Source organism: Bombus huntii, chromosome 10 (assembly GCF_024542735.1).
Source record: "Bombus huntii isolate Logan2020A chromosome 10, iyBomHunt1.1, whole genome shotgun sequence".
Lineage (NCBI taxonomy): Eukaryota > Metazoa > Arthropoda > Insecta > Hymenoptera > Apidae > Bombus > Bombus huntii.
The window spans coordinates 4,719,535-4,740,934 of record NC_066247.1 but is presented as its reverse complement, the minus strand read 5'-3'; the positions used below and the strand labels follow the sequence as shown (position 1 = coordinate 4,740,934).

The 21,400-nt window shown below is 30.8% G+C and overlaps 1 protein-coding gene and 1 long non-coding RNA gene across 11 annotated transcripts; one reads left to right on the top strand and one right to left on the bottom strand.

Annotated features, from left to right (window-relative positions):
* The first annotated feature begins 40 nt into the window (after positions 1–40).
* Positions 41–1,978, top strand: LOC126870130 (uncharacterized). Of its 3 annotated transcripts, none has more exons than XR_007691114.1 (3): positions 41–55; positions 688–1,259; positions 1,702–1,978. It is a non-coding gene; the product is annotated as an uncharacterized LOC126870130 (long non-coding RNA). The 3 variants fall into 3 exon arrangements; XR_007691113.1 differs by lacking the exon at positions 41–55 and adding an exon at positions 440–454; XR_007691112.1 differs by lacking the exon at positions 41–55 and having other exon boundaries at positions 461–1,259.
* A 2,563-nt stretch (positions 1,979–4,541) lies between these two features.
* Positions 4,542–21,351, bottom strand: LOC126870021 (mucin-4-like). Of its 8 annotated transcripts, none has more exons than XM_050627320.1 (21): positions 21,123–21,351; positions 18,215–18,780; positions 17,921–18,060; positions 16,336–16,597; positions 15,981–16,251; positions 14,747–15,897; positions 14,502–14,674; positions 14,043–14,421; positions 12,128–13,947; positions 11,825–12,053; positions 11,547–11,744; positions 11,054–11,128; positions 8,169–10,372; positions 7,642–8,089; positions 7,439–7,570; positions 6,956–7,357; positions 6,709–6,868; positions 6,551–6,636; positions 6,406–6,473; positions 6,151–6,323; positions 4,542–6,040 (listed from the first exon to the last, which is right to left on the bottom strand). In XM_050627320.1, exons 2-21 carry the CDS (start codon positions 18,446–18,448, stop codon positions 5,364–5,366), a joined length of 9,282 nt encoding a protein of 3,093 aa, XP_050483277.1. In that variant the 5' UTR covers positions 18,449–18,780; positions 21,123–21,351; the 3' UTR covers positions 4,542–5,363. The 8 variants fall into 8 exon arrangements, with proteins under 8 accessions (XP_050483277.1, XP_050483280.1, XP_050483278.1 ...); XM_050627323.1 differs by lacking the exon at positions 21,123–21,351 and adding an exon at positions 20,484–20,651 and having other exon boundaries at positions 6,709–6,865; XM_050627321.1 differs by lacking the exon at positions 21,123–21,351 and adding an exon at positions 20,484–20,651 and having other exon boundaries at positions 7,439–7,567.
* Positions 21,352–21,400: the final 49 nt, after the last annotated feature.

Below are 21,400 nucleotides of genomic sequence, written 5' to 3'. Positions count from 1 at the left end.
CTATTGTTGGGGAAATATTCACAAAAATTTTCAAAACCTCAAGAATAATTGGAAAGTATGTATCATTTCTTAAATGTCTAGTTATATTTTATAGCATAGAATATATTTTTTAGCGTATATTGTGTACTATAAGTATATTATATAGTGTACTGTACTATATATTTAACTATACTATACTACATATACAATATTATCTAATTATTAGACATTTATGTCTGTGATCTAATACTACTGTACTATAATAAAAAATATAAATGTATTATAACATATTTTATCCCACATTTGTAACGTATTTTCTGTAGGCTTTTTTCCCTGTAAAAAAGGGAATATGTATATAAAATTTTTAGAGAAATTTACTTTCCCTGAAAACTTTAAATTGTTTTATAAGAACTACAAAAAACTAGATAAAGCTTTTAAAATGATATATGGAATTTTGTATATAAATTAAGCAAAGGTAAATGTTTGGTATAAAAGTTTGATATATGCATATGTTCTGAAATAAGACATATGGAAGTACGTGCAGAAAACAGGCATTTTATAAAAATATATTTTTTAATGATATTTATTCAATATCGTTTTAAAATTGACGTTTTATTTATCCTCATATACATATGTTGTATTTATAATAAAATTTTGTTAAACGCAAAGTATCATTTATTATATACATACATTGACTTTACATTTTAGATGATTAACTTTGATAATGTTAAAGAAACGAAAACTTAATATAGAAACTGTATAGTTTGTAATTGTCAAATTTGGATCATAATGTTAATCGTTGTATTACGTTTTAAAATCAAGGAAATGACTAAACAATACTAGTTTGATCATCGAATGAAAACCTGATAAATAAAGATTTATACATTTTGTGTGTATGATGTAACAAAGTAAAAAAAATATAATAGTACCTTGGTAGCGAATTGAAAGTTGATTTAATAAACGCGCAAGATATGTGAATCTTATTGTACAAGTGTAGTGTTTATTAAAACCCACCATCGTGAAGGTTACTTATCATATCGAATAATCAAATCTTTTTTATATTGCAAAAATGTGGTTTTATTTCTTGCTTGCTATTTTTACGACATTTAATTTTGCGATGGCCTCGTCCAGCTTTGATTTTGGAGATACCTTAGCATTGATCATTGGATTGATTATTGGAATCATTGGATTTTTTGCCTGTATGGGTGCTTACGCACGGCATCGAAATCGTATGGAAGCAATAGCATAATTATTATAAGCACTTCACAACTCCATTAATCGTAAGTATATCGTCTCTCTAATCCTTTGTTGTAAATTATGAACAATCACTAAAAAGATATTTTAATAAAAGTTGTTTGATCCTGTAATTATTCATAACTATACCGCGCATTTTTATGCTTTTATTTATTTTATTTTATATATTGTACAAAAATATAAAAGATATTCAAAATAAAATACTCCTTATAATATTTAAGAAATGAAAGAAATTTCTATTTAGGTCCTATTTTTGTGGTTCGTAAATACCCATAGTTTATTCATAATACACACAATTAGTTATTTTGGTCAAATTACTTATTTAAATCATTTAATAATTTTTATTTCAATATGATCTTCTTGTCTTCTAATAAAATAATAAATAACTCTTTTTGCTTTATATAGTGAATTGTTTTATTTCATTGATTTTGCATGATTCATTAGTAACGTATTTCATTTAAATTGCAGGCTATTCAATACATATAAAATTAATGAAGAAAATGCCTGAAGTGACTGTTTTGAATATGTTTGATAATATAAAATTTATATAAAGATTGCTTCAAAACTAACAGAAATTAAAAGTTTTTTATCATGAAATTTCTATAATTTAATCAATATAAATATAAGTTAACATCTTTGTTGCCACAAACTATTTTTATATCTACTATACTATTATTGTAAGATAATTATTAAACAAATGTAAATAAAAATGGTAATGATATGTAGATATCATGATTGAAACAATCATTTGTTAAAGATATACTATTTTCTAATTTTCTTTATAATCTTTGCAATAGATGATTTAAATTTAACAGAACTCATATAAAAGAATTTCAATAAATTTATAATTTAATATGTTTAGAATTAGTTATGTGACATAGAAAAATATTGTTTAAAAATATAGTACATGCAATACTAATTAAAAAAGTTGTGTTGTTGTCTACATAATATATTCATAAATTTCACAAATATACAATGTATTAATTAACATCACAAACTACATTTTGATGTAAGTACTTCTCAAGTAAGGAATGGAAGATAATATTATTCTGAGTTGAATCTAAATTATTTCAGGTTTCTTTGTATTAATTTCTATATATCTCTATTAGTTACAACTTTTTCTCCATACAGTGAATGGTTTAAATTAATTTTGTTTTTTTTTGCAATCTATTGAATGCTGATGCATATCTAATCAGTCTTTACAAAATTTCTTATAGAATTTCACACAACATAGATTACATAAGTTTTAAAGCATGTATGAACTTATACACTAGTTAGCACAGGAAAAGCTCTTCGATTATTTTTGTCTAAACTTTTTTCATATTTTTCATTTTTATTACAAGCAAGGTAGTTAAACACTAGTACAAGATATTTTAGAACGTAATTAAACCTTCCTGTAATAGTTACATACAATTCTTTTAAAAAGCTTTTTTTATATGCTCTAATTAGTGAGCTTCAAATTTTTGTACAGTGTAATTTTAAGGATAATTTATAGATAAATTTAATTCATTCTATTATTCAAGTCAAGTTTTGTTTTTTTACATTCGAAATTTGAAAAAGCAAAATGTAACACAAGAAACATGTGTTTTTCACAACTGCATTTCTAAAATATCATACGATATATTCCTATGTTTAGAACAGTATGCTTATATAGTTCATACTATATATATATACACATACACATATATACACATATATATGTATATAAATCATGTATATATATATATATAAATCAACAAATTATCTATATATGCTTGCAATTAATTATATGAATCTGTTAAATAAATTAAATAACTGTAATAAATTAGTTCATTAAATTCTGATCCATCAATATGTACTAAGACTTTATGTGTGAATCTTTTAAATGTAGCAAAATATGATTTACTTGTTTTTTTGTCATATTTTCTGAAAAATATATTGTAATACCTATGTCTGAATGTACTAAGTTGTTCAATTCCATCAAGTTAGATGCCATATTAGTAGAAGAAAATTATGATGAATTCATATTGTGATTTTTTCTTGTATGTAACAGTGCGGTTTGGTATTCTTTGGTAAAACAACAATAATGTTTTACAAAAATTTACTCCAATTATATCATCATCATTATCATTATAATACTATGTATATTTAAAATCACATTGTGTAAAATATATTTGGAAGGAAGTAGTCCGTTGCAATGCTGTTAATGAAATAATATTCATTTCTATTGTCTTATTTCATGCATTTCATCACATTCAATGAATAAATTTAAGAAATTAAAAATCAATTTTTACCAAACTATATCACTGTAAATTATTACATTTAAATATAGTTTATTTTAGAAACTTCATATACTCAGCTTTTATTAACAAACATAGAAGCTGCATCTTTATCAAAAGCCAATCCACCTAACAGTAAATGAATAATATGTACATTAAGTATTACATGTTATGCATTTTCTTTGAGTATTATCTAATAAATTTATTTAAAGTAACTATATAAGAATAATTGCAATGCATTTCCATAAGAAATACATACAATTATCTATATTATAATGTTTCGTTCAACAGCCACATGAATTTATTACCAGGTGGATTAACTGGATTTAAAGGTATAATTATATTTTCTCCCAAATAAAGTGGAAAACGAAATAACAGAATTATGGTATGCAAAACTTAGAAATAAAACATATGTGTATATGAAACAATTGAGTGTAATTTAATATAATATCATGATCAAGTATCAATAACTTGGAAATTACAAGAAAAAACTTCATATTCAAAATTTTAAAATAATTTTCGAAATTCTAATACTGATAATAATAAATTCATGCTTAAAGCAGTAGTAAATCGCAACATTAAAAACGACGCGAACTGCAATTATTTGAACGAAATAAAGATAACATTATAATTACCAATAAACAGCAGTAATATTTGTAGTTATACAAATAAGCTATTCTTAACTATATTGCAAAATGCAATATGTGATAGCACAGATGAAAATTTAAAATATATTTTTTGGGATGTAACACAAGCACTAGATTATTTTATTTTTGATATTGTTAAAACATGTATGAATTTCATACATATGTCATGTTCCTATTGAGTTTCTTTTTTTCTTAATTAGATTCTCAATATCTATGATGATTACCATTATTTTCATCACCATTTTATCAGAAATTGAAGTGCTAAATAACAAAAATTCCTAAAATATTCAAAGGAATGGATTGCGCAAATGTATTTCAGAACGTATTGTAAATGAAATGCCAATTCAAATGAAATAAACTTCGATAAATTAAATATGCAATAATAAAAATATTCACAATCAAGTCTAAAAAAGATAATAGTTGATATAATATTAGATAAGATACATGAAACTGCTAACTAGTAACACATGACTTTTTTTTTTAATTGAAATAGGTAAAATCGCTAGAAATACATTAAAGCATAACAGTGACTATATTAATCATATTTCTTCTCTGTCTGACTCCTGCAATCACATCCATGCACACGTAAACATACATTCTCTGTCCAAAGCATTCAGTATACATTAACAGTTATACATATATATCGAGCAGAATGGCTGTATGCCATCATTTGTAAGACTAGCTGAGGCCTGTACTAATGTGGACTGTGCTATCAATAAATTGAGAGCAGAAAAAGTCTTTTAACAAGCATTTTTACTAAAGAAGGGTATTTACTACAATAAGATATAAGCACAGTACATGTAAAGGCCTCTATCCTCAATTTCAATATTTTATTTCTTTTTCTTTCCTATGTTTTTTTTTTTTGTCCAGAAGCTTAATTCGTTCATTCAAAATATTCTCCGTGTACGAATTGAGAGTTTTAATTTCGCTGCGAGGCACATATCAAATAATTAATATGCTGACGCACAGATAACGAGAATATTTTAACGATACGCACGGATGTTACAATATCAAATACATCCTAAATACTTTCATTCGCATCTCCTCGCATACATATCCACGAAGACGAGGGTAGCAATACGTATTAGCAAAACTATAATAGAATAACAATTGTAATAATGCATGATTCTCATACTAGTGGATAAGGGCAACACGTTTAAATAAAGAATGTATTACGAAAATGAGTAAATCGAAAAATATAGATCATAACTTGCTGAAGATTACGTTATTGATCGGTATGGGAAGGTGGAGCTGTTGAATTGTCAACATTTGCTGCGTGCAAAGGTTCTGCCGGCGGTGTACCGTCATGAGAATTTCCTATATGTGGGGTAGCTGGTGTAGCTGGCTGCGACTGAGACGTTCCACCAGAAGGAGCATATATTAGCCGATAGCCAGCTGGTAAAAAGAAACCGCCATGTGGTGTGCAACTAAATGTTTGAAAATTTGATAATGTTTGATTATCGTGATACTGGATGTAACCTCCACTTCCCGTTGAACTTGATATCGGTATAGGTGTAACTAATGATCCAGTAGAGGATACTGCATAATTTGTTCCATCTGGTAATATAGGCGTGAACTGATATTGTGTTGAATTTATAATTGTCGGATTATGTGCTGGCTCTAGAGATTCAGTTAGTTCACTTGTATAAGTAGTAGGTTGTTGAGTAGACACGTTTTGCATAGTTTCAGAAGGCACTACTGGAATTGGAATAACATAAGCGTGTGGTATTCCAGTTGCCGCCTGTTGTGGTTGTAGTTGCAAAGGAGTTTGCTTCAATTTCTGCATAGCTAATCGTAATGTTTCATCGGTATCTGGATAATTACTTGGAGCTTTTTGTAAAGGAGTTTGGGGCGTTGTGTTAAACATTAAATAGTCTTCTGTACCTGGAAGTCTAGTTTGTCCTGTTAGGAAAAGAATTATGTCATTACAAGGGACGATGAAATATAATGATTGAAATGGGGCGTATAAAATAGTTGTTTAAAGTTACTTAAAGTTACTATTAATGACTAACCTGGCACACTAGTTGTAACAGTATGATAAAGCACTGGATGATGTTGATGGTGATGTTGATGAAGTGCACTTGCTTGCTGTTGCTGTTGAATTAATAGCTGCAATTGATGCTGTTGAAATCGTTCCAATTCTTCTCTGTGTCTTCTTTGCAGGGATTCCAATTCCATAGTTTGCCTGTATATATACAGAAGTAAAAGAAGTTAATTTTTAATTATTATAAAACTGTAAGATGAAATTTTTATAAATGTAAACCTACTTTTTTATAAGCAATTGATATTCTTCACTTGGTGTTAATGTCCAAAATCTCTCATCTTTTTCTGCTTGCTATAAATAATATTAACAGTTGGGTTAATGGCACATAAATTAATTAAACATATACTTAATAAAAGCTATGTATTTACTTCTACAACAGGAGCATTAATAGGCTGAGTAATTTGCGTAGGTGGAAGAGAACCTTCACGGCTGTGAGTTATTTGTACTGGTGTACCTGTAATTCATGAATATTTAATTTTTAAACATTTCTAAATGTATCTATTTCATTGATCTTTAGAATAATTACCCTGTGTGTCATCTATATGATAAATCTTCGAATCTTCTGTTTGATTTTTTGACATATCAGTATGTTGTTGAATCGGTGTAGTAGCATTATTAGGAGGACCTGCGACCTTGGAAACCACGAATCTTGATATTTTCCTAACAGGTTGTGTTGTACTAACCTTCTATTAGTTAAAATTAGTTAGTTATTTTTCAAGAACGCTCGTTGGAAATACCGAAATTTGCTATACTTAAATATACTCTATATGTACCTCGGAAACATTTTCTTGAGATTCTACTTGCACTGGAGTGTTCGTATCAGAGCGTGATGTAAAGACACTGGGAGTAACGGTAGCAACAGGTACAGCAGTTACAGGTGGAACAGTAGTCAATAAACTTTGAGTAGACTGTAAAGATGGTTGCAGCTGAATAGAACCAACGGACGACGGCGGAACAGAACTGATGGATACAGGAGGTGTTAAAGGTTGTGGAGAAGCTGTTGCTGGAATCGATCCTCTGTGAATTTTTGCTAATTCTTGTTCTAATTCTTGGAGACGAGATCCCGGTCTTTGGATTCGAACTTTTATACTCTCTTTACTCGGACTCATAGTTTCAGACCCTACAGGAGCCCCTCCAGGTGTTGGAGTTGGACTATCGAGAGAGCAATCTACATGCTGAACATAAGAAAATTTTATATTTTATTAATTTAAATCTTTCAAGACAAATGTATATGATGTTCTTAACGTAAAACCTACAGTTTGAGAAAGCGTAAGTTGTTGAATTGAGCTTTCTTGAGTTAAAACAGAACTTTCCACACTTGTTGGAACATTTGAATCAGTCAAGTTTGTAGTCGACTGTATTGTAGTCTGAGGTGATAGAGGACCCTGCTATGTATTTATCATATTATTAATACAAAATACAAAAAAATTTAATTCTTTATATTTTTTAAATTACTTACTATGCCATGTGTAGTGGAAATTGGCATGCCAATATTAACAAGTTTCTGTTGTAAAGAATGCATGTAGGCATCATATCCACCTATTATCTGGTGATTATGAGGAGTAGCTGGATAACTTATAGGAGGTGTGCCTACATTAAGCGCTTCGGACGGCTGACTTGTTAATTGAACAAGCTTCTGATGGAGATCTGCTATTGTTTGTGGACCTGTTCCACCCGGAACACTAGTTCCAGTAGTCGTATCTGTGACTTTATCTAGCGAATTCTGTTGACTAAGCTTTCGATGTTGTTGCTGTTGTTGGTGTTGCTGCTGCTGCTGTTGTTGTTGCAATGCTTGATTTTGTGTAAATAATACCGAATCTACAGATTCAACGATCGTATGTTCAGGAGTTATATCATGGCTAGAGCTTTCGTTCTCCGATAATAAAGGATATTCGGAACTTGTACGCCTAATATATAGACAAAATAAATTAATGTATAAACATACCTGTATTAAACATTTGGCAATATTATATATACTATACATACCCAGCTAAATTAGCATCTTGAGCTTCTGTTTCAGATACTTTTCCTAAGAGTTGTTGATCAGGGAGCTTTAAATGAAGCTGAGATTGATCGGAAGAAATGCAACTTTCTATATTTTGAGTTTCTTGTATAACATGTTGTGGCATAGTTTGTTGCGATTGTGGTTGAATCTGTTGAATATGTCTGATTGACGCAGATTGCTGTATAATATTTTGATTCATAGAAGCAGTCCATTTGCTCTGTTGAAAATTTTGTTGCGCCATTTGTAACTGAGGGTCGATCTGATGAGTTGCATTCAGTTGCATTGTTTGCTGCAGAGGTATTTGTGCTTGATGAGGTTGTTGACTAAATTGAAACGTTTGTGGAATTCCTTGCTGTGTTGTGTTCACTTGATAATTATGCTGTAATTGCGGTTGCATTTGTATTTGACTTGCTTCTGGTTGAATAGGTTGAAAATACTGTTCAGACTGGAGAGTAGGTTTATATTCGAGTATTGTAGTTCCTGGGATATTTACAGTTTGGTTTGGTTCGTGGGTAGTTAAACAATGAGGAGTTACAGATTTCGATTTCGGGTTTGAAAGTATATTTGCTAAATTTTGTGCTAAATCTGGAAGCGTTGATGAAACCTCTTTTGTTTTAAGTGTAACTTTAGGAGCAACTTCTACAGTGGCAGCTTGATGGGCAGGAACTGAAACAGGTACAGATACATTTGCTGGGACGTTCACTGTAGCTTGAGGTGCTGTTTGAAGCTGTTGGATTGGTTCCAAAACAGTCTGTGGTAAAGGAGTGATATTTGGTCCATCTGGTTGAGAAATAAATTGTACATGCTGCGTTTGGGGCATTGATAAATTGGGCATGATCATTGTTTGCTTCTTATCGTCCGTCATATTAGCAATTTCCGAAATTTGCGAATCCGTAGACATGTTCGATGTTGTAGAAATATTAGAAATCCTGCGGTTTCTTTCATCTATAATTGTGGTTGGTTGTAATTGTGGAATATGTCTAGGAAGTATCACATATTGTTGATGTTGTTGCGGTATTTGTTGATGTTGAAATTGTTGCAATGGTCGCTGAGCTTGCATTTGTCCCTGATGCTGATGTTCAGGCTGAATGTGCATTTGCGTTAAACTTTGTTGTATAGGAATTTGTTGTTGCTGTAATAGAATATTGCATGGCATAGATTGATTTTGATATTGTCCTGATATATTGATTCCGCTCGATGCAACTTGAGTTTGTGGATCCTTTTGTGGCATGGCTACATTTTGAGATACAACTTGTACCTGTTGAGGCGATTGATGCGTTATTGCTGATCCTGGAACCATTACATTTTGTTGACTAGATTGCACAGCACTAACATTCTGTTGCATTTGTGATATGGATAGGATTGCTTGCCCTTGTACAGTACTTTGAAGAGCAATTGATTGTTGTACCGGTTGTTGAATTGTTTGAACAGTGTCTACTTGTTCTGCGATACATTGAGGATTTTGCGTAACGATTTCGATATTAGATTTTTCAGGAACCATAGTTTGTGCTTCTAAAACATTCACTTCTAGATCATCGTGTTTTACTTGCCCCTCATCAATCGTATTTGATTGCGATAATGAACTAGGCTGAGCTGTTAATACATTAGATTTATCTGCATTTTCTACAGAAGTAGATCCTTCTTCTTCACTTGTAACAATCTTCTGTTCAACTACAGGGCTAACTAAAAAACGAGAAATTTTTCGTGCTGGAGGTGGCGCAGTTAATGTAGCTACTTCTGCAGTTATGGCATCAAAGTGTGTCTCTTTATTCGTTTCTTTCTCTTGTTCCATTGCATCTTGAACGACGGATTCTTTAGATTTTTCATTTATTTGATTTACAGTCGAATCGGTTATTTGACTTTGGATATACGTTGATTTAGCTGTTTCATCTTTAAGTATACTTTGCGCGTCTAACACTGTGTCTGCTGCTGCAGAAACTATGGTTTCCTGAGTTGGATCAGTGGGATCGCTTGGTAAATTAGTCGGTGTTAATGTATCCGTATTTTGTGTAGAGGTCGATGATCTTCTGGATGCTTCAGCTGATGTGTTTTCAGGACCCATTTGGCTATCAGGCGTTTGCACATTTTGTTGCTTATCCATGGAGGTGGAGCCCGTAATGTGAGAAAGAATTTGGTCAATCGGTAATAATTTCGTAGGTGTAGAAGTATTGGAAGTTTCGTCTCTCTGGAATCATACAGAAAATAATTATCTAGCTATCAAAGTTTACCTTTTACCAATAAAATAATTACAATGCACGTAAACAAAACCAAATAGCGGCATAAATGAAATAATTATTGCAAAATACAGTTATATAAGTCGGTTACATTACTAAGTATATTTAAAATAAAATAAAAAAGGGAAACACAAATAGGTATTTTTAATAAAGAATGCATATTTTACAATGCTATTATGTTACAAAAAAATCTATTTAAATAAGTACAATTTCATTCATTTCTAAAGAATGTTGTATGAATGTTGTTTATTATTTCATATATATATAGGATTCTCTTATATATAAATGTATTGTAATATACTGCTAATAGAAATTATAATCTTCATAAAAGAGTGAATTTTCCTGAAAAATTTTCAAGTAAAAATTAAATGTAATATATAATTAAGAATAAATATATAAAAATTAAAGTATAAAGTATGCCCTGGCCATAGTCTAACCGTTATGTTATACGAATTGCCTATGGGAGGAATTTAATATGCAGGAAATGTCGTCATATAATATTGCTGTACTTCAAAAGATACACAAATGTCCGAACACAATGTATCATGAATCAAAAAGGATGCACAAACGTCCACGATTATACGATGAAATATAGGAAACAGGATAAGGTATAGAGGGGACGATGAACTCACCGAACGGTGTCTACGATGGATTTTGTACGACGATCGGTGGCTGCTTTGACGAGTTAGCGAGCCATGTCTCACCTGCTGCGTCCAAAACGATACACACCAATTATACCTTGGAGGTACACCCTTGTGTTTTTTTTTATGGGATCACGAGATATACATCTCGAGCGTAACCACAACGTTATTTTAGTATGAAATATATAAGAAACATGGTTCTATTATTTCAAGAAAAGAACTTACAACAAGCAAAATAGTCCTATGATATGCATTATGGACTTTTGTGTATCAGGTTCTTAAGTAATAATACTAATGACAATGATCTTTGTTGAAAACTTCTATTTCAAAATTTATTTCTATTTGTTCTCTGATAAAAAAACAGAAAAAAAAGAAAAAAAAAGAAAACGAATTTCCTTTGTAGATAAATTGTATAAATTTCATTATATTCGTAGTATATTAATATCTATAAAACAAATTGAAAAAACGGAAAGAAAACCATTACCTTAGCTGTATCAAGACTGTGGTCACGATCTCTAGGTCGACGACTCGTAACCGGACTACCACCGGCAGATTGATCTGGTGGACCATGTGCTACTAAAGGTAAAGCCCGTGTAGGATCCAAACGTAATTGTTTAACGATGTCTTCTATCAATTCAACGAACGTTTCACATTGAGATTGTGGCAATAAATTTTCAGCAACCTGAAGAAAATAAGAATAGAATAATAATAAAAATTTTGAAGATAAAAATATTAACATATAAAATTTTATTATTTACTTACCAGGTTATTAGCAATGTCAGTAGGTACCATATCATCTCTATCAAATTTAAATGTCACAGTTTTTTGTTTGCTGGTATCTAACTGACATTCAACAATCATTGATTGTCCCTCATTACTACTTACAGACAAAACTGTTAATTTGATACCAGGTTTCTTACGTTTCGTACCGGATCTTTTTACTCTAGATCTTTCGGATGAAGTGACATTCTCTGCACTTTCTTGATTTATTCTATATAAACAAAATATTGGTCAGTTTCTTAAACAATATTTATTTAAAGATTCATTGAAACTTTATATATTTACCCTTCATTTGGCATTGCTGCTTGAGATGTGCTTATGTTAGACACGTTAGAGACATTTCCTTGATCCTGAATAGTAGGCGGTATGTCTGTTGGTAAAGATTGCACAGAATCCATTGTATCTTGTTTAGATAAAGATGATCTTTCTGTGTTAGAACATAGCTGTTCTGTGTTTGAAATGAAATGCTGTTGTTGCTGAGACACTGTTGTTGATGGCACAGAAATCCCAGCTGATATGGGTACAGAAGTAGGGATACTAGAACTTTGCGAATATTTCATTTGAACTAAGACATTTTGTTGAGGCTGAGATTGATGTCCACTGTTCGAAATAAGAGTAGGTGCACTTTGCATATTTGGAATTGTTGATGTTATTGTATTTTGTATATGAGTTGCTGATGATGTGCTCTGAAGATTTAGACCAGTTGGTACAGATGGTTGCACTTGTCCTGGCTGTGGTTGCATGTAAGGTTGTGAAGTTGGAGGTGCTGTATTTTGAGGGATACTTGGATGAGAATAAATTTGGGCTGTAGGCTGATTGGATGATAAAATCTCGACATGGCCGGAGGAACTTGAGCTGGCATACGAATGATACACTTGTTGAGATATATTTTGCTGATATAGGGGTTGCGTACTGTATCCTGAGGTTCCTGTCGTATTCTGCTGATAGTACTGCTGATTTTGAACATGCTGTATTTGCGGTTGAGAATATTGCACTTGTGGAGGTTGCGATATTTGCTGATGCATATGTTGAGGTTGTGATAAAATTTGTATCTGTGGTTGTTGTATTTGATGACCCATCTGTTGCGGCACATTCATTTGATTCAGTTGTATGTACTGTTGTTGCTGATGCAAATGTTGCTGTTGTTGTATTTGTTGAGATACTTGAGGAAATTGTGGTTGAGTCTGTACAGTCTGAGGGGTAGAGCATTGTGAAGAAGTAGCAGTTAAATTTTGCGAAACATGCTGAGGAAATTGTTGTGGCTGTTGTTGTTGATATTGTTGTTGTAACTGCTGTTGATATTGCTGTTGTTGGTACTGCACTTGCTGTTGTGAAACCTGAGTCACTTGTTGCATTTGTTGTGCTTGCTGTGGCTGAACAACAGACGTTTGTTGCTGCATTAATGGTTGCTGTTGAACCAATTGGACTTGTTGTGGTTGTAAATTGTGTTGCTGAGGTTGTTGTGCAGTAGTTTGCATTTGTTGCTGTTGTTGCAAAGGTATTTGATTCTGTTGCAACTGCATTTGTACTTGACCTTGCATTTGGATGCTCATATTTGATTGCATCTGTTGTTGTTGCTGTTGCAATTGCATTTGTTGAAGTAATAATTGTTGTTGTAACAAATTTTCATTGGTTGTATTAACACTATCCGCTTCTCGATCTAAACGTTCCTTTTCTTCTTTGGCTTTACGTTCTTCTCTCTCTCGCAACAAAGTGCTGATTTGCGATTTTAACATTTTTGCTACAGCCTTGACATCTTCCTCAAGTATAAGGCTAGATTTAGCCATTTCTGAGGCTACTTCTTCTGCATTATCAGTTTGAATGTCAAAATCAAACTGTATCGCCTCGTTCTCTTTATGTTTGTTAGTACGTTTCTTGGGATCCAACACTCGAAGTCGGAATTCAACACGCGATAATTCCGCATCCGCTACGGCTGAATCTCTTGAAACCATTTCTAATTTTAAGCCAACATCGTCCGCAAAAAATTCGTGATTTAAAAGATCTTTAACTAAAGGCCGTTCTTCTTTCTTTAATCGAATGCACATTTCTATAATCTCACGTACTTCTGGATTTTCCACTTTATCGTAACTTTGCGGTTTTACACCCTGCGTATAATACAAACATTATTCAATATGTTGCTTGACACGTTGAATAAAAATGAATACTATATAAATAATAAAAAGTTCATTAAACAATTTACCGATACTACGCGTTTATATATTTGTGCCGGTCCAGTACATTCTGAATATGGATATTCACTAGTAGCCATTTCAAGCATACACATTCCAAACGCATAAACGTCAACGGATTCATCGTAATGTTCTTCATACATTTCTGGTGCCATAAATTCAGGTGTTCCGATAACGCTTTTTGCAAAACTTCTGTTTTTAAGAGTAGCAAGTCCCAAATCGCCAATTTTTACACTTCCTGTGGTACCAGTAATAAAGATATTGTCACATTTTAAATCACGATGAATAATTGGTGGTGACCTCGAATGCAAGAAACTAAGGCCTTTCAAAATTTGTCGACACCAAGATTTTACAACTTTTGGATTAATTTTTTTAAATCGTCTCAGATACCTATATGGAGTTGCATAATAATTTAGAATTATAATTATAATATTAGGAATTTTAAAAATTTTTCATGAGTTTAAACGTACGTTTTCAAGGTTCCTGAAGTCATAAGTTCAGTGACTAGCACAATATATTTTCTACGTGTAAGTGTAACTTCCCAATAGTCATAAAACCTGACAATATTTGGGTGTTGTAAACCTTTCAACATTTCTGCTTCCTCTCGAAATCTTAATCTTTCCGTCTTATTTAATTTTTTTTCCTAAAAGAAAAGTTATAATTATATACAAATCTGTTTAAAAGTAATACAAACATTCAATTACATTTCTCTGACCTGCAATTCACACCAAGCAACAGCTACACCAGTTTGAGTATCCAGACCTCTATATACAGTCTTAAAGCTGCCTCTACCAATTTCTTCTTCAAATTTTAAAAATCTACCATCTGGTGATATACCTATAGCCTTTTCTTCGTCATCATCATCTTCAACAGTTTGCACTTTAACTTTCATTAATAAATTTCGTACTTCCTCCATAGCCATTGTTTTCTGTGTTAATTTTTCATCTGCTTTAAAATTTTCATCAAGTAAAGGACCAATAAATCCTTCCACTGCTTCTTCTTGCACGACTTCCTTTTCTTTTTCATCTTTTACCATCTTGGTTTCGTCTTGGGTGTTTGTATCCTTGACATTCTTCAACTCAGTATCTAATGGTGGTACTTTACCTAATTTACTCAGAGATTCATGAAGCGCTTGAGTAGCAACAATATCACTGATACTGGTGCCATTATCATCTTCATCATATATCGTCACTTCTTCTTCTACTTCTCTTTGCGCATCTATATCTTTAATCTCAGTTTCCACAATTTCTTCTGACACCTTTGATGTTACAAATCTTGAGCTTTTTACCATTTCTTCACTTTGTTGCATGTCATTTTTATCATCTATCACATTTTTCTCAGAATTTTTAGCTAAGTCTTCATTCTCTGCAATATTAGTAGATTTTGGCTCTTCGTTAGACGTTTTCCGTTTGGTTTTTTCGTTATTTTTATTAGCTGCTGAACTCATGGATGTTTCTGTGGACGAACTTGTATTTATGTTTTTTTCCATATTTATTCCTTTTAAATTTTTGCTATTGTGTTGCTCAATCATCTTTTCTGCAACATATTTGTTTCTAGATTTTATATTGCTGGATTTCGTACTTGTGGAAGAAGTGGAAATTACTTTTTGCTTATTCTGTGCACCTATTTCTTCGTCGATACTATTTGCCGATATTTTTCTTATAATATTCGAAGTTTTAGAAGATTCGAAACATTCTAATGTAGACGTCTTTTCTTCGTTGGAATCTAGTGATCCTTTTTTGTCTGATGGGTTCCGCGAGGAATCAGCACCTTCTTTACTAATATTGTATTCCACACTCGTTTCATCTTCGTCCGATTTTTTTGATTTCAATCGGCTAAGTGGTGTTGAAGGTGTGGAACTGGATCCTGTACATAAAAGCGAACTTCGTAGTAAAATCTGTAAAACGTTCTGTATACAAAAATTGTTGCTGAATGAAAGTATAAAATACCTGGCACATTGAACACATTTTCTGTTGCTGTAATAGCTTCCTCTGCATCGCTAAAACTGCGATCATTTTCATGATCTAAAGATGGTGAATTGAGATTCCGAGATGATGATTTTTCACAAATTCGTAACACAGATAAAACTTTCTTTTTAGAAGAAGGTGAGCTACTGGCGACTCCGTTACTTGTTATCGATAATGAATCCGTATGATCAGCCCTTTGAGTCCGCACTTGTTTTTTGCAAATTGGTGTAGAGGAACGGCTTAGATTTGATGTCTAAGAAAATAGGTAAAAACATACAATTTATACTTATATGAAAATATTACTTACATATAAAAAAGCTTTTGTTTTCTAATATACCTTTCTATCTCCAGAACTATGAGCACTAGTGCCAGCTTGTGAGACAATAGATAATTTTCTTTGGCGTTTGTGATTATGTGTGTGATTATGGATTCTTTGAGTGGTTACAACTGAGCAAGGACCTACTCCTTCTTGAGAGGCTAAGTGGCCCACTGCCAGGCTAATCCCACTCTGATTACCGCCTCCTCCACTGGCCACCAGCTTTGGACATAAACTTGACAGGCCACTTCCCCCTGAAGATTGTTGTCTATTTGTCTCATACCTAAAACATCATTAAACATACTACATAATTATTACGCCATATTTCCTTTTCTTTTTGTTAAATTCTTCTTTTAAATATTATTTTCTTTGATAAAAAGAGACAAAGTTCAAATTTTACGTTTAAATCATATAATTATATGCATTTCAATTTAGATACAAAGTATGTAGAAAGCTTTTATTTTATAATACAAAATATAAATACAAACTATAGCAGAAAGTATGATTACACCAAATTGAAGTCATATTTGTCATCATGAAATGTTTCATGTATTACATTGTGTTTTATGAATATGATAAAAATTGAAAAATGTTACACACACACATATATTTTGCAATCAAATACCTTTTATTATATAACTATGAAGAATAGTAAATCTAAATTAAGAAATTAATGTTTAGCCTCATCTGTACTAAATGTACTCGTACATACACGCCAGCTATGAAATCGTTATATTATGTAATATTGAAATGCTATGAATAATGGTTTGAAGTACTACTTAATCTTAAAGGAAGCAAAAGTATGAAAAATGTTTGAAAAATAAATTTAAGATATACACAAATCTATAATAATGATAAAAATCCAAAACAAAAAACTAAATCAATAGTTGTTGATAAACTATTATTTTTTCTTGAACGTGTAAATGACAATAAATAATAATTGAATAGTTCTATGTTGCAGTATGACAATAATGTAAATCATGTAATTACTAACCTTTGAGTACCTATAAAATTTCATACTTGAAGTTCAGAGTCAGTAATTCTGAAAATATATTGGGTTTTATACTTTTCCTGATGAAATTTTCTAATTTCATGTGGAAAAAATTTCTTGATTAGATTTTATAGTACTTCAGCATTCACTAATTTTTCAACTAATTTTAGCACATAAAATATTTTAATTAATATATTTTTCTAAAGTAATGTTTCTTAAAGATTGTAATAATTTCAATATGTACATGTACAGTACAGATGAGATATACAAAAGATTCCTGTGCATGTGTAGTTTTAGTATTTAATATATTATTATAGTTTGTTATATTCAGTAATTCAAAAATTCAAAGTTAGAGGTACACAAACACTTTGTTCCTTAGAGACATATTTCAGATTATGTATTGTAATAGAATAATTATTTAGAAAACGGAATCTGTAAAATAGTATATTAAAGAACAATCTTTATAAAGTGCATTCCAAATTAAACATATACATATATATTGAACATGTATAGTTAAATGAAAAGCAAAGAATGTATTACAGCAAAGAAATTAAATGACAGAAGATAAAAAATGACAATGTAAGAAGCATGATTTTGATACAGACATCATTATACCTGTCCTGCCTGCTGTGGCCAGATGAGAGGAATCCACGCACTGTATTGCCTATAGCTGCTCTCTTTTTAATTTCTTTCTTCCGTTCTCTGTACCCACCAGATCCAGTCTCCACTTGATCTTGACGACTATTTCTATCTGCCTGTAATCAATACACTAGTATTATAATCCTCAATGTGATAATAAATAAGTGTGCACAGAGATATTAACAATGTTCAGTAATAAATTTGCGAAATTAACAGCATGTATATAAACAGATAAAATATAAATCTAAAACTAATTTATGAGAAGTTTACCTTAATACTTAAAAGCTTTATATTCAAATTAGTACTTGTGCTTGTTGGAACTGGACTTAGATCACACCTTACTCTTCTGTGTGATTTCTCAACAATTGGTGGATCTTCCTCTAATTCCAACTGATTTCCAATTGTAAAAGAACGACTCTGTGTTAACAAAATATCTTCCGTATTATGTTCCCGACTAGTGCCAACCGAACTCACTGCCTTGTTTTCATTGCAGCATCTCGGCATTGCACATAACCAACGTATGAAAGAATTCACTTTATAAAAATCCTTGTCTTCTATTTTATATATATGTACATATATATTTATATATATATATAAATTTTTATATATATATATATATTTTCTCTCTCAGTTTGATTTAGATAAAGATTTTTAGAAAAACAGTAGCTTTAATTAACTTTATCTTTCAAATTATAAAATACTGGATGCATTTATATAAGTGCACAGAGTATGTGGTTCTTATATTCATCACAGATCTTTTCCTCCTTTCTTTACCAAATATACTCTGTTACTTCAATTTCTTAATAAATATTTAATACCAAAGAAGTTAAATGATTCTGAAAGCAGAAAAAATATTGATATTAATAATAGTAACTAATAATAGTAATAAAATATTAATGACAAAAATTTCATAAATAAATGAAGAATTTATTTTGTTTATAATAATATCTTTACTGTGATAATATCTTTATTATGATTTCTATTTTTTATAAAATGAGACAAATTTTTTAATTTCGAAGTTCTGATTGAATATTATATGAATATTTAATTTATCTTTTAACTTATCTTTAACTTTTAATTCAACATAAGTTTTCAAAATAGATTGATGATTTTAAAGTATATTTTGATTCAATATTATATATATTAAAAAATAATTCACTATTTCAAGCAAGCTATACATTTACTTTGTTTATAAGTTATAAATATCGTTTATTATTAATGGTTCAAAGTAATAATACACATGTATTGTGAGTAAAAAATAATTTAAAATTAATATTTCTCATATATAACAAACATCATTTTTACGTCATTCTATTTAAATATTTTATATGACACACTTTAAATATTAATAAATATGTATGCTTATTTCATTATGTTTATCATTACAATTTTATTGTAATTTTAAATAATGTTAATAATTTATCAGTGTTTGCATTAAATGCGAATTAATAATTTTATTAAAATAATTTTATATTATATATGTACATCATACCATATGTTAAATGCACGAATAATTTACAAATTATTTGAGTAACGAATATGCAAAAAACTACAAACGAAGTAAATTGTTTATTTAAAAAAGGAATGAAAAACAAAATTAGAACTACATAGAAGAACATTTTGTGATAGAAATAGAATTCTATCAATAAAGCTTGAATTAATCTATTTTACAGAGGGCAGAATTGCATGTGTGTATTAGTCCTTCTGGTTTCACTATAATCCCTACTTTGCAAACAGTTTTATATACCAGACGGATTATATAAATTTAACAACATCAATAGTCTAATGTTGATCATGTCGACTGCCAATAAATGTGAGGACAGCCGATCTCAGAATTAGTGCTTTAGATATACTAAATATATCGTCTAGACAATATTTCGTTATTTATTAATAAATCGAACACTTATGTATTTATTATTACTTATGGATTTCGTAAACTTGTTCAACGAAATAACTGCGAGAAGTATTAATAAGTTGAAATAAAGAGATTGAACATGAACAGGTGGGGAATAAAATTTACTTCGTTAAATATCGCAGTATGTTGTCAAGCATCGTGGAACAGTCACTTGAAAAATGTTGACAGTATATAGCAAGTAGCAGGTCTTACGTATATACTGTGATATACGTATCTCACGGACACACCGTTACAATGCATGCCGAACACATGCGTATTAAGGGGTGAAGAGGAAGTACTACACACGTATACCGCAAATCAAATAAATGCACACATTCGTACGCGCGCATATAGTCAAGACCACCAAAGAGATAATGTGACATCTATCCCAAAAATATCGCGTCAGTGCATATTTTACACATTGTCTGGCGGCGAATAGCTTCGAGACCTATGAATAAATTCGAATCTTTTCATTCTCTATGAACGTCACCGATTTATCCATGATTTTTGTCTGATAAAATACATAGGGAAGACAAGCAAGTATACTTGTCATGCGGAGATGCGTGAACAACAATATCTACTTAGAATCAGCGGTTTCGTATGGATATATAAGATATTTGTTCAATTATATGATTGTTTCATTACCTCTGATATCGACCTGATCATATTAGCTTCGCGACGCACTGACAAACAGCACTCGTAACTTCTTAGTCAGCCGGTACTCACATTTGTGATGCAGAAAATCGTCCGACTACACCCAAATAACCACCATTTTTTTCACTGAGTAATGCGCACTCTCGCGGTGCTATGCGTCAACAATGATCAAGTTATAAATTTATGCCGCGTACACACCAATCACGTTTATGTTATCATATAACACCGAATGATCATTGAGAATTGTTTTTATAGGTTTTATTTTCTTGATAACCATTTTCCTACCTACGATTCAGTGTTTTATTCAATAATTTATTCTACGTATGTAACACTAATCATTAAAAATTTGTTCTTATAGGTTTTATTCTTTTTAATAACGTTTATTTACGATTGAATGTTTTATTAATTAATTTTGTATATACTTATTTGTTCCTGTAAAACTTTTTAAGTAATTAAAACAAACTTATAATAGACTTATTTCGTATATTATAAACTTTTTGTTCACTTTAAATGTTTGTATAATATACATATATGTATATATATCCATTTACATACTTAAAATGTTCTACACAATAAAAGTGTCACATAAAAAAACTAAAATAACTAAAGAATTAAGTATAATTTACGTACAGGAAAATACGTATCTAATTAGTGTAGGAATAGTGATGCACACATGAGAGTACACTACTACTGTATATATGATATTTAGAACGAATCCTCCACAGATGGTAAAATTGTTTCAATTCAGACTTCTATGAAATTTGTATGACATAAAGACACGTTAAAATTGATGAAAACATTTTCGTCGAGCATCGAGCAACTTTTATTTTTTCACACGCATTAATCTCGATACGAGACTATGCATTAATATGCAACCCGAAACTTGATATTTATTTAGATGGGAATGT

Bases quoted from the DNA above. Each gene is read 5' to 3' on its own strand.
- LOC126870021 (XM_050627320.1), bottom strand. From the start codon at position 18,448: ATGCCGAGATGCTGCAATGAAAACAAGGCAGTGAGTTCGGTTGGCACT. The intron at 18,061-18,214 runs GTAAACTTCTCA...TATTGATTACAG, and splicing joins TAAAGCTTTTAAGTATTAAG to GCAGATAGAAATAGTCGTCA. The intron at 6,324-6,405 runs GTAGGTTTACAT...GTATATATACAG, and splicing joins TATCAATTGCTTATAAAAAA to GCAAACTATGGAATTGGAAT.